Source organism: Canis lupus, chromosome 6 (genome assembly GCF_011100685.1).
Source record: "Canis lupus familiaris isolate Mischka breed German Shepherd chromosome 6, alternate assembly UU_Cfam_GSD_1.0, whole genome shotgun sequence".
NCBI lineage: Eukaryota > Metazoa > Chordata > Mammalia > Carnivora > Canidae > Canis > Canis lupus.
The window spans coordinates 40,821,513-40,834,337 of record NC_049227.1 but is presented as its reverse complement, the minus strand read 5'-3'; the positions used below and the strand labels follow the sequence as shown (position 1 = coordinate 40,834,337).

The following is a 12,825-nucleotide window of genomic DNA, read 5'->3' as shown; positions in this document are numbered from 1 at the left end:
AGGGTGTGAGGGTATGCAGCCAACTGCATGCACGGCAGGACACGATGGCTGCCCTCACCAGAACCAGTGTGAGCCACAGCCCCCCAAGGGCTCCAGAGCCAGGATGGACCATGTCTGCTCAGGGAGAGCTGTGCCTGCCCAGGAAGGGCCATATGTGCCCCAAGGAGAGCCATACTTACCCCAGGGAGAACCTCACCTGCCCCAGGGAGAACCTCACCCGCCCCCGGAGGGCCATACCTGCCCCAAAGCATGCTGCAGCAGTGTTGGGTGCCCAACAAACCGTACGTTATCAATCTTCAGTTCAAATTTTTGGCCACACATTTCAGACTTGGTTGCCAAAATTGTTGCCAGAATGACATCTGAAAACCTTAAAATTAAAAAAGGGCAGAGTAGAAATAAGTAAACAAAGTGTCACAGTACCATGCCCACCTGCCCTCAGAGGGGAAAGGCCTCAGGACATGGCAGCTTCGTGCGTGGAGTGCTCTACCCCCACTGCGGACCTGGAAGCTTCTATCAGTTGCCCTTTTGAAGCGATCCCCAAGATTAGGGACATAAAATCACCAGAATTACAAGGTAAAAGGCATGAAAAGCATAGACTGAAGGCACATGCTGTCATTTCTTGGCATGCTCTATGAAATTCAAGAGAGAAAACAAGTTGCAGTTTGCTTTTAAAGGGAGGACAACAGCTGGAGCCAGCACTGCCCTAAGTAGCCACTCATTAAGGCACACGAGGATTGGGGGGGCTCCCGACTGGCCCAGGTTTGCTGGGCTGACCCCTCAACCCCCAGGACCTCCCACCCCCAGGTGTGTAAAGGACAACACTAACTGCAGTGTGCTAATTACCTTCCTCACGGCACGGCTGCCCAGTCGTTCCCTCCTGAACATTTCAACCTTCTACTTTTTAACTAGGGAAGAAACTTTTAAGATGTGCAAAATCTGTAGGACCGATGATGTGATATGAACTTGAGGATGCACAGGACCGGATGCCGTGGTAAAGTGGGAACGGCTGTAGTGTGACAGCAGGTTTGGCTACGATCTCTGCAAACTACAGAGCTCATCCCTTCTCAAGATGCCTCTGTACACTTATGTCTCCCCACTAGCAACCCTGTGCCTTCCTGCCCAAGGGGATGCAGATAAGGGAGAGTCACCAGAGGGAAGAGAGTGCTGAGGGTGCTGTGCAGACTCTTATCTCAGAGCCCAGGCCTCCAACCTCCACTCTAGAAACACTCATGTGCTGTGTCTGATCAGGAGCCAGAAGGGAGACAAGTCCTGTGCTCATTTCTCCACCTGGGAAAGCATCTCTAACATCCAGGTCAGACGGGCACACTGTGCTGGGGAAGGTGGCTCCAGCTCCTCCAAGGCCATGCTCTGCCCCTGGGCAACGAGACCGCTACCGTCCTGAAGAGGCCAATAAGGACAGATGCTCCGGTGTGCGTCCTGGGCCTTCACTGAGGAGCTACAGTGAATGAGGGACCAGATGCTTCTCTCCTAGAGGAGCTTGCTACAGGACGGCGGCAACTAAACCCCAAAGGGAAGCTCTGTGGCCGACTGCGGCCACAGGGCAACTCTGAAATAGCTAATGAATGGCTCTGACATGAAGTGAGCTAGGAGGGGGTCAGTGCTCTGGGCTCCCACACTCGGCGGGGCTCACTGTCCAACACACCTGAAACCAGCCTGGAGCAAGGGCCTCGCTGTGTCACCAGCACCTACACTAAAGCAAGGCAGGCCGCTGTGGGACTCTTTCCAGGCCTCTCCCCCGCAGGCAGGATGGAAGCCAAGGGGGGCTGGTCACACTGCCCTCCAGCCTTCCCCCAGGACCTAAGTGGTCCTCTAGGTGCCTTTGGTCGCTCTGTGGTCCCCAAGCAAACCAGATGCAGGGGGTTGGGTCAGAACGGGCTGCCCTGCCTCCTGCACGGTCAGGACTGCAATTGGACCTCCTGATACCAATGTTGTCAGAGACATTGTGGGAACCTTGAGACCCACAGCTCAAGCCCTCGGCTGCCCAATGTGGGTCATTCTTTCCCAGGAATACCACTCTCTGGGAGTGAATAAACCAGAGATGGAAGATTCCAGAGTCTCAGGCAGGAGGCATTACATGCTTTCTTCAAAAACTCCCTGGCTCACTCTGTCCTGTAACTCCCACCTAAGGGACACAGTGACGGTGGAGAGGGCTCAGGATGGCAAGACCCTAATAAACACATCTGCTCTAGTAGCTGATCCAGTGCTAATATTTCATACGCTATCTAAACACACACTACCCCTCCACTCTGCCACCCGGTGATACAAGGGATACAGAGATAACAGACAGAAGAACAACTTCCTACCATTCCAGAGGGTTCACTTTTTCTTGTGATATCCAAAAATCTCCACTAAAAACCTCTGCTCCATCACAAAGAGCCATAGACAGGCCTCGGCCCTGGCCATTAGCCACCAGTCCAGGAACCCAAGTCTGGCTGTGAGATTCAGAGGCAGACGGTGGTGGCCCAGCTCACCTTTATAAATATCCAAACCCAAGAAGTACCCTTCCAAGAGCCAAATAAAAAGCACTTCCCGTCTGAGTCCAGAAAGGACAGAACAGAGGAGGCCAACTTGAGAGCCGTGTACTGCTGAAGTGAAAAGCCACGCTGCCCTACATGGCCCATCAGGGAGGCCTCTCCGGGGTGGCCAGCAGGAGGGTGTTCAGCTGCTCTGCGTGTCTGAGCTAGTGTGACCCACACAGGAACCTGCTCACGGGACACTAATATCACACAGTTACGATAAAAAAAAAAAAACTTGAGTGGGTTATGCTTCACGTTCTGCGTCTGCCGACGTAGCACTCACCAAGTCAGAGTTCTATCGTGAGATTTGGGGGAGGGGACATAACTGATGGAAACAGCAAAGTAAAACAAAAATAACTGACAATATTTGTTTTCAGAATTTACAAAAATCCTTTCCCCTTGCTTTGAGGAGGAACAGCCTGGGAAATATGTTACAACAGAATAAAACAACTGTTATAAAAACTAACATTCCCGAAAGAACTTCAAAGTTCAAAAAACATAAAAGCATTTGAGATGAACCAGCCCAGCTGGAAAACAGGCAGGGCCTTCCACTGCTGCTGGGATACTCATTAGGGGCTTTTCCTCTGGCTTGACAAAAAAAAAAAAAAAAAAAAGAGAGAGAAAGAGAGAGAGACAGTGTGGAAAGGAACTCCCTTCTGCCCCCGGCCGTTTAAAGGGAGAGGGGTGGCTCACAGATGCTCCAGGCACCCCCAATAACCGGGGGGATGCCCCATCAGGGGCACAGGGCAGAAGGGCCATATAAGCTCCACAGGAACACGTCTGCCTCTCACGAGCACACATACATCTAAGTCCAAGCATCACATTCAACACCTGGTCCTCAGGAGAGGCCTCCTACAACTCCTCTGAGAAATGAAGGCAAGAAGCAACGACCAAGGGTCTCTGTAGGGGGAGGCTGCTAGAGAGGTAAGGAGCCCTGTTCTTGCTTGCCTACCACCCTCCTGGGGCCACTGGAGCCTTCCTGGAGGAGGGGAGGTCTGTGTGCACACCTGGTCCCAAAAGTCTCCCTGGCCCTGGCCAACGTTGTCTTGGCCTCCCAGGTAATGTGGAAAAGCTGAATAACTCCAGGTGGAGAAAGGGCAGAGGCCGTGGGAAGCCTGCGTGCTCATGGGGGATTGGGCAGTGAGGTCCGAGCCAGAGCCTGTGTGCCTCGTTAGTCATTCTTCAACACTGAGGGCGATCAGGAGTTAAGCACAATTACAAGAGAGGCAGCAGGAATCAAGACAGGCAGGTGGTGAAGTCTTGCTCTTACCCTGCAACCAATCGCTCATCGGTTGGAGGACATGGCTCGCTGGAATGGGAACAGGACCATCAAGACCAAACAAACACACCGATTTTAAAAATCATGAATCATTACAAGGCTGTTTCATTAAAACGGTATTAACGTCTAGCAGAAGCACCACCGTAAATGTTAACTGCGGAGAGCAAGGCTGAGCAACTTACCGGACAAGAAAGAAGAGACAGACGCTTGCCAAGGGGAAGACTTACCACGGTTTTCTCACAAAAGCTCAGACTCCCACAGGTAAACAGAGCCTGGGCACAAGTGAGAGCCCGTTTTCAGAAGCAAGAGCAAGGCTAGAAGATCTGGGTCGGAGCCCAGCACCACACACACTAGCCGGACACCCACGCACAAGCACTGCATCTCGGGAAAGTCCGCAGAGATTCCCGTCCAGAAAAGCCTTATGAGGACCGCAGGATGCCACTGAACACTCGGCCCCAACTCTTGAGATACTGTGACTGCCTACACACCCGCGCTCACTGAGCCTCTGCTCAGCACAGAACCACGGGCCCTCTGGCAGCAAGGACGCTGTGGCGAGTCTGTACATGATGTATGGGACCTCCGCGCTGCGCAACGTTAGTTTTTTAGAGACTACGTTTAAAAGAGTCACGTTACTGTGCAGCGGACTATGTTCTGGGACAGGCTGCTTTCCCAGTATCCAGGACACAGAAAGGAGGCCAGACCCCAGACTGGAGACAGCACTGGAGGGACAAGAGCCGGCCGCGCTGTGGGGCCTGCTGCTCCCACAGCTCTCACCAAGGCACACAAGCCACAGACCCACGTGAGAGAAACACACAACAGGGAGCTCCTGTTTTCAACAGCTCCCAAAGGTCAGTTCATCAGTGTGCACAGTATGGAAGGGGTAAGACGTTTTGTGGGCCTTCCCAAGATCACCCTGGTCAGAATCCCCTAGAAGCCCAAGTCCAACTCCTACAACTTTCATCTTTGGCAAGCAGACAGGTCACAACAAAACCCCTCTACTTTCAAAAGGGAAGAAGCATGTAGGGCTTCCAAGTATCAGTAGCCGTCTTTTCTAACGCTGTGGAGGTGACATGTTAAGCCCCCCAACCCCCGCGGCATGTTCCATGAACCTGTGTCCGCCCCTCTGAGGGAGGCAGAGGCACCAGCCAGTACTCTCACCAAGACCCAGATGTTCCCACAATAGCAGACCTGGGAGGGGGAGGTCAAGGTGCCTTGCCACCCTCAGGCAACTTAAGAAGACTGAGGGTGGTGGTAAACTGAGGCTGTGGTACGAGGAAGGGGCCCAAGATCACACAATGCAGGTGCACAATGAGAGTCACACCCAGAACCCAAACCACTACTTGTCCCAGCACACGGCCTGCAGGCATGAGCCTGTGTGGATGCGCCAGCATAGACGTACTGGCTGGGCCAGGAAAGGGCTGGGGGATGCCCAAGCTTGAGGACAACACTGCTTATCTGTCTTCTGTGCATTGACTTCAGGTCTAGGAAGCAGGGACCACTTCCTAACACGTGTCCACACACACACTAGTAGGAGCAAAGCTATCAGGAGAGGCCTGCTGGGGCCCCCTGTGCACCTGGTATAGAGGACCAGCAGCGTGTCAGTGTGCAAACCCTCCCATCCAGCGGAGGGTGTGGATGTGCCCCAAAGCTGACCCACTACTTAGAGAGGGGTGGGCAGCACTGCCACCTGATTCCACCGCCCCCACGACACCAACTGAGAATTAAAAGGTATGGCCAGAAATCTTTCATGCTTCCAAGGTCTTCTGGATGATATCCCAAGTAAAATGATTTCTGAGTGTTTCAAAATGAAGTCGACTCTTCTCCAAGCTACCAGCTTCCCCTTCTCTGAGACAGTACCCAGAACAATCCGACTGGGAGGGATGGTGCCAGTGACACCCTTTGTGACTGACAGCAGGCTTTCTCCATGACCTCTCCTGATGGTTTTTGCCCCTGCAAGTGTGGTGGATGCAAAATGCTATTAAGCATGACCTCCCCAGGGGCGCCTGGGTGGCTCAGTCAGTGAAGCATCAGCCTCGGGCTCAGGTCATGATCCCAGGGTCCCGGGATCGAGCCCCATGTCAGGCTCTCTGCTCGTCAGGGAGCCTGCTTCTTCCTCTCCCTCTGCCCCAGGGTGTGCTCTATGTCTCACTCACTCCTTCTCAAATAAATAAAAACCTTAAAAAAACAAAGCAATGCATGAGCTCCCTGGTCCCCAATACTCATCCAACAGGAGTGCTACAACTTTCCTACATTTGAATTTCAAACCTTAAAGACAACGGACAGTATCCATTTTCTTCTCTCCTACTGAATTCTATGAGGCTTTTTTTTTTTTTTAATAAAAGAGTTTACTGTGTTTCTTTTTTAAACCTGACAGTTAATTCTTATTCCCTGAACCAGCACACACGCTAAGCCACTGTTGTCCAACAGAACTTTCTACAGTGGTGGAAATACTCTAAATCTGAACTACTCAGATAGTAGCCAGTAGTCACCTGCAGCCCCCAAGCACCTGAAATGCAACGGAGGAACTGAATTTCTTTTTTTTTTGAATTTCATTTCTATTTAAATGGTGACTTCACGCCTGGGCAGCACAGCCCGCATCCTCATCCCTCCAGGGCAGGGCCCATCTCTCAGCACACTCAAGATCCTGCACGAGTGGCCTATTAACATGGCTTCTGTCTGACAAAACAATAAGCAGGGACATTCTGCTGGTTCCAGAAAAAAAGCACCTTAGACCCCTGAGAACACTGTACTGCTCCAGGAAGATGTCTGAGCCATGACACGGCTCCCCAGGCACCAGAGGCTTGGCAAGCCAACGTGACGAAATACAGCTGGGCGCTCAGAGGTATTACGCGTATCTCTGAAAAGAAGGGCAGGTGGGGAGTGGGATCATCAGATGCTATGATGTGCTACAATTACCAAAGGAGGTAATTCTTTTTTTTTTTTTTTTTTTTTTTTTTAAATTTTTTTTTTTTATTTATTTATGATAGTCACAGAGAGAGAGAGAGGCAGAGACACAGGCAGAGGGAGAAGCAGGCTCCATGCACCGGGAGCCCGACGTGGGATTTGATCCCGGGTCTCCAGGATCGCGCCCTGGGCCAAAGGCAGGCGCCAAACCGCTGCGCCACCCAGGGATCCCCAAAGGAGGTAATTCTTAAACTTAAGGAGAGAGTACGGAGAACCAGCTCTTATTGAACAGGGTATCTGTGATCCCGATAGGCCCACAATGTCTTGCTCCCTTCCCATGGTTTCTCCTCTTCTTTATGCCAAATATTGAAATAATTCTCTAGAAACTTTCTCTTAGTCTTTTGTTACAAGCCTTGAGAGTTAACAGCAGGGATCAGGCACTGCCAGCCTCCCAGGAAGCCCACAGAGACCTTTCCCAGAGCACTTTCTGCATCTTCTGCAGCCTGAGCCTGACATCTGCGGAGCTCGGGGAAGGGCAAGCAGGTGGCCAGCCCTCCTCTAAACAAATCTATGCCACAGGTGGAGGACAAAATGCACCCACCCCACGGGGCAGGGCAAAAAGCTTTCTGTGCACCTGTAGCCAAGTGGAGTTTGTTCCAAGTGGCCCACGTCAGAGGACACGGTGAGCACGGCTTCTACATCAAGCAGGACCACCCATGGATGTCCAACGGTCAGTTCCCCGCACCCCCTGCCCTCTCCTTCAAAGCTTGCTGCCCTCAGAGGCAGTCACTGGTCATGCCAGAGGCCCCCAAAATCCTCACAAAAAAGGCTAAAAACCAGACCTGTGGAACTGCACAATACCATGGCAGGTGTGGTGCCTCGTCATGAGAACTGAGGAACTGAGGAGACTGTGCTCGTCCACTCCACGGCAAAGGCCGGGTGGGGGCCTCGGCTACTCCGCCATGGCACGGTGCAGGCTGTCTTCCCCTCATGCATGTCCCAGCTGTGTACAGAGGCACCAGGACTGGCTACCTAAAATCCTTCCTCCTTCAACTGGGCCTGTTACCACGTACTAAGCTTTACAACGAACATAAGACAATGACCACAGTGGTCATTTCTGATGCTTGCCACCTAACAGCACTTCCCAGGAAAAGCAGGGGGAGGACACACAGGAAGGAAAAGACCTGGGACGCCTGGGCAGCTCAGTGGTTGAGGTCTGCCTTCGGCTTCGGGGTTCCCGGATCGAGTCCCGCATCGGGCCCCTGCAGGGAGCCGGCTTCTCCCTCTGCCTGTGTCTCTGCCTCTCTCTGTGTCTCTCATGAATAAATAAATAAATTCTTTAAAAAAAATTTTTAAAAAAGAAGGAAAAGACCTTTCACCTCTGCCCTAAAGGAGCAAGGGTCACAGCAGCCCTGGCTCTCAGCCCTCCTCACCACCTGAACAAGCACCCACATGTGACCTCTGGGCACACACTTGAGGAGTCAGGTCTGAAGACAGCACCGGGGTCTGTTTCTCTCCCTGTTCCTCTCACAGAAGACAAATGTTCTCTCTGGTCTCATCTGTTCTCCAGTCAGCTTCACCCAGAACCAGTTCCACGGCTGGAACGTGTGATCAAACTATGCAGCAAGTCAGACATTGGTGGCACCCCCTCAGCTCTGTACAACCTGAAATACCCACCCAACGGGAAAAGGACAGCAGGTTTCTCACGGGAGACCACCTCTGGGTCCCAGGCCTGGGGGCAGGACGAGCCCCATCACAGTGACTGCAGGCTCTTACCTGGAATCACCGTCCTGGTCGTCAGCGTGGTCTCCAGTGTTGTTGACGGCATATCTGCTACGAGGCTTATCTGAGTGAGGGCAAAAAGGGGAGAGCAGCTAGAAAACAGGATCCATCCACATCCAGGAAGATGGTGACAGCTTCTAAAACGTGGTGTAGGGGCGCCTGGGGGGCTCAGCAGCTGAGCGTCTGCCTTCGGCTCAGGGCGTGATCCCAGGCCCTGGGGTCGACTCCCGCCTCGGGCTCCCCGCAGAGACCCTGCTTCTCCCTCTGCCTGTGTCTCTGCCTCTCTCTGTGTCTCTCATGAATTAAAAAAAAAAAGTAAAAAATAAAACGTGGCGTATATACACAATGGCCATAAAAAGAACAGAGTTCCTGATACATGCTACAACACGGAGAACTGGAAAACATTAAACTCAGTGAAGGGAACCAGACACAGAAGGACCAATACTGCGCTTACTTTTTTTGTTAAGATTTTATTTATTCATGAGAGACAGAGAAGCAGAGACACAGGCAGAGGGAGAAGCAGGCTCCATGAAGAGATGCTCCTCACTCAGCAAGAGGAGTCCACTGGAAGATCCTCTCCCTCCGCGCCTCCCCCCACTCCGCGTGCTCACATATGCACATGCTCTCTCTTAAATAAATAAATCTTTTTTTTTTTTTAAGTTATATTTTCCGGACGCCTGGGTGGCTCAGTGGCTGAGCGTCTGCCTTTGGCTCAGGGCGTGACCCCAGGGTCCTGGGATCGAGTTCCGCATCAGGCTCCCCACAGGGAGCCTGCTTCTCCCTCTGCTTGTGTCTCTGCCTCTCTCCGTGTCTCTCAGGAAAAAATAAATAAATAAGATCTTTAAAAAAAAAGGAAAAAAGAGGAAAATATGTTCACTCAGTCATAAAACAAATGTACATCAAAACCACTATCAGGACACCTGGATGACTCAGGTGGGACTCCATTTCAGCTCAGGTCATGCTCTCAGGGTGGTGAGACTGACCCCCACCACCCATGGGGCTCCACGCTGAGCACGGAGTCTGCTTGGGATATGTTCATTATCCCCTAGATCCAACCATCCTACTTTGGGGAACTGATCCTCTATTCAGAAAAATGATAATGTTTACAGAAAAATACATTGATACTGCTTGTATTAGCCAAAGTTTTGAGACAACTTTTTTTAAAAAAAAATATTTTGAGAAAGTGAGAGAAAGGTAAGGAGCTGGAGGTGAGGCAGAGGGAGAAGCAGGCTTCCCACCGAGCAGAGAGCCCAACCTGGTGCTCAATTCCAGGACCCCGAGATCATGACCTGAGCCCAGGGTGGATATTTAAACCACTGAGACATCCAGGCGCCCATGGAAACAGCTCAAATGCCCATCAACGGAGGACTAAATAAATCATAGTTTGTTCATCCCATGACTCTGACCATAATCCCAAATGTATATTCAAGATGTAAAGTGAATAAGAAAACAACAGGGCAAAAGTGTGTGTAGTGTGTTCACTTCTGCTTAGAAAATAAAACATGGGGTGTCTGGCTGGCTCTGTCAGAAGCACATGCAACTCCTGAGCTAAGGGTTGTGAGTGGAAGCCGGACGTAGTATGTAGAGATTACTCAAAATAAAAATTTGAAAAACATAGGATTTTTTAAAAAGTGTGCACATGCTTGTGTTTACACGGAAGGTTCAGGGAAAATGCACAGGAAAACAGTAGCAGCAGCTGCCCCTACGAGGGAAAAGGAGTGCCTGGGGTTCAGTGTGGGAAAGATCGTCCCTTTCGTCATCTATACCTTTTGTACCTTTAAAACCTGTACCATGTTAACGAATTTAAATGTAATTTTAAGACAAAATGTAGATGAAGAACTGCACATTCGTGATAGTGACAGACCGCAAGCGACCTCAGTGTGTATCCACAGGGGAAGGTCGGGGTGGGGGGGATCTTTCTACACCCTGGGAAGGGCTCCACGGAGAGAGGGGACCGTGGCAGGACTGCGCGCGGCCCTACAGCAGGGGCAGGTGCCCGAGGGCAGGTGCTGGCCCGCGAAGGCGGAGCGGGGGTCCGGGAACGCAGGGCCTCTAGGGCCTCTACCTGCAGGTTCGTGTTACTCAAGCTGACAACGTTCCTACGATGCTTAGATACACACTTAACGACTGGAGGCACTGCTGGGCGTCGGCGGGTGGGATTACCGTGATGCTTCTGACTGTGCTTTTCCGAACGCATGGAGCAGGCATTGGCCTCAAGGTCCACCGCGTGCCCGCTGGCGCGCGGGGGCGGGGGGGGGGGTGTTGAGAGGAGGGGGCAGGGGGGAGGGAGAGGAGAGGGGAGGAGGAGGTGGGAGAGAAGGGGAGGGGGGAGGGGGGAGAGGGAAGGGGAGAGGGGACGCAAGGGAGAGGGGAGGAGTAGGGGAAGAGGCTAGGGTGGGGAGAGTGGAGGAGCAGTGAAGAGGGAGGAGCAGGGGGAGGGCAGGGAGGGAGGAGGAGCAGGGGGAGGGCAGGGAGGGGGAGGGGAGGAGCAGAGGGAAGGGGGCAGGGGCAGGGGGAGGGGGGCAGGTGGAGGGGAGCGCCGGGCCCCGCGCCCGCGCTCACTTACTTGTCTGGGACGCGGGGTGCTCCTGGCTCCTCTGGAAGGGGTACCTGAACAGCAGCTTATTGCCCCTGCTGCCCGAGCTCACCAGAATCACGCTGATGGGGCTGGTGTTGTCGCCCATCGTGCCGCGGCGGGGGGGCGGGGCCGGGGCCTGGGGGCGGGGCTTGTGCCGGGGGCGGGGCCGGGTGCCCAGAAGCGGGTGGGGGCGGAGCGGGCCGGGCCGGCGGGGGCCCCGAGGAGGCCGGGCCGCGGGGCGGGAGGCCCCGTGCGGGGCGGAGGGGGCCTGACGAGGTCGCGCCCAGGGCCGCAGGACGGGGGGGGCCGCGAGCCTCCACACCCACGCCCGCCCCCCGCGTCCGCCGAGTTCCCGAGGCCCGCGCGACGAGGCCAAGCAGCCCCGCAGAACACGCCTGCGCGGGGGGGGCGGGGGAGCGTCCGCGCAGGCGCAGGGGACCAGTGCGCAGGCGACCTGAGCGCACGCGCGGGGCCGGTCGGAAGGCGGGGCGCATGCGCGGGGCTGCCTGCCAGCCCGGGAAGAAGGGACCCACCCCCCGGCGTGGACCGGGCGGAGCGCGTTCCGTGAGCCCGCGGCTCGAACTCCATCCAGGTCGGTAAGGAACGGAAGTTAAAGAAGTGGAAACACCTCCTCAGGGGGCCAGAGCCCCAGGTGACAGCTTCCAGGAGGCCCCTGACCCCACAGGGCTGGGGCGCGTGGGTGACACGCCGCCTGCAGAAGTCAGGTGGCACTTAGAGACCTCGTCCCCCGGGGCGCCCGGAAAGTCCGCGGAGGAGGGAACACGTGCGCGTCCCGCAAGGGAGTCGTGTCCGGAGCTCGCGGACGACACAGCGGACCTAAGGGCTCAGCAGAGAGCAGAACCGCCGACGGACAGCTGGGCGCCCAGGGCGGGCGGCCGGGGCAGGAGGTGTTTGAGCCACGCCTGGGTGCAGGCATTCAAAAATCATACACAGAAGCTTAAAAAAAGTGGGCAAAGGATATGAAAGGCCATTTCTCCAAAGAATGCAGACAAATACCCAGCAAGCTCATGAAAAGGTGCCCCACATCCCTGCAGATACACGTCACACCCGCGGGCACGGCAACCTGAGCCCAAGGAACGGGTTGGCGACCCCGGGGTCACCTGCTGCGGGAGTCACGGGCCTCACCTGCTGCTGCTGAGAACCCGAAATGGTGCAGCCACCTTGGAAAACAGGCGATCCCGAAGGAGGTTGAACACGGGCTTCCCGTGTGGCCCAGCCGTCCCCCTCCTAGCTGTAGACCCGAGACCAATGAAAACATCAGCTCACACAAACTGCTATGTTCACACAGCATCATTCAGAGCAGCTGAAATTAGCTGATGGGTCGACGATACAATACGGTATAAGCCAAACAATGAAATAGTATTCAGTCATAAAAGGGAACGAAGTACGCGGGTGCGATGGAACCCTGGAAGCACACACGCGTGTGGTTCCACGCATCTGAAATGTCCAGAGCAGGGTTAGCTACAGAGAAAGAAAGTAGAGTAGGTTTTGGGCCGAGGGTTGGAGTGTGTGGCTGCTGGGGCACGCATCTCTGCGTGATGAAAATGTTCTAAGATTGATCGTGGTGATGGTTGCACAGCCCTCTGAACGAAAACCCACTGAACTGCACGCTTTATTTTTTTTAAGATTTTGTGTATTTTATTCATTTGAGAGCACTTGCACACATGCCTCTCTCTGTGTATCTCACGAGTAAATAAATAAAACCACTGAGCCACCCGGGCTGC

At 53.9% G+C, this 12,825-nt stretch overlaps 1 protein-coding gene across 5 annotated transcripts in view; it reads right to left on the bottom strand.

The window, feature by feature from the left end:
- Positions 1–12,374, bottom strand: part of NPRL3 (NPR3 like, GATOR1 complex subunit) — a 38,848-nt gene extending 26,474 nt beyond the window's left edge. The window contains exons 1-4 of one of the 5 annotated variants that reach the window (XR_005361000.1): positions 12,227–12,374; positions 8,497–8,566; positions 3,808–3,846; positions 238–367 (exon numbers count right to left, since the gene is read on the bottom strand). Coding sequence is in view for 4 of the 5 variants with exons in the window: in XM_038540983.1 (XP_038396911.1) it covers positions 238–367; positions 3,808–3,846; positions 8,497–8,566; positions 12,227–12,359 (372 nt within the window). In the remaining variant the exon portion in view is untranslated. Of the gene's footprint in view, positions 1–237; positions 368–3,807; positions 3,847–8,496; positions 8,567–11,068; positions 11,221–12,226 lie in introns of those variants that run through there. The other 4 variants (XM_038540983.1, XM_038540985.1, XM_038540984.1 and 1 more) reach the window with 4 other exon arrangements.
- Positions 12,375–12,825: the final 451 nt, after the last annotated feature.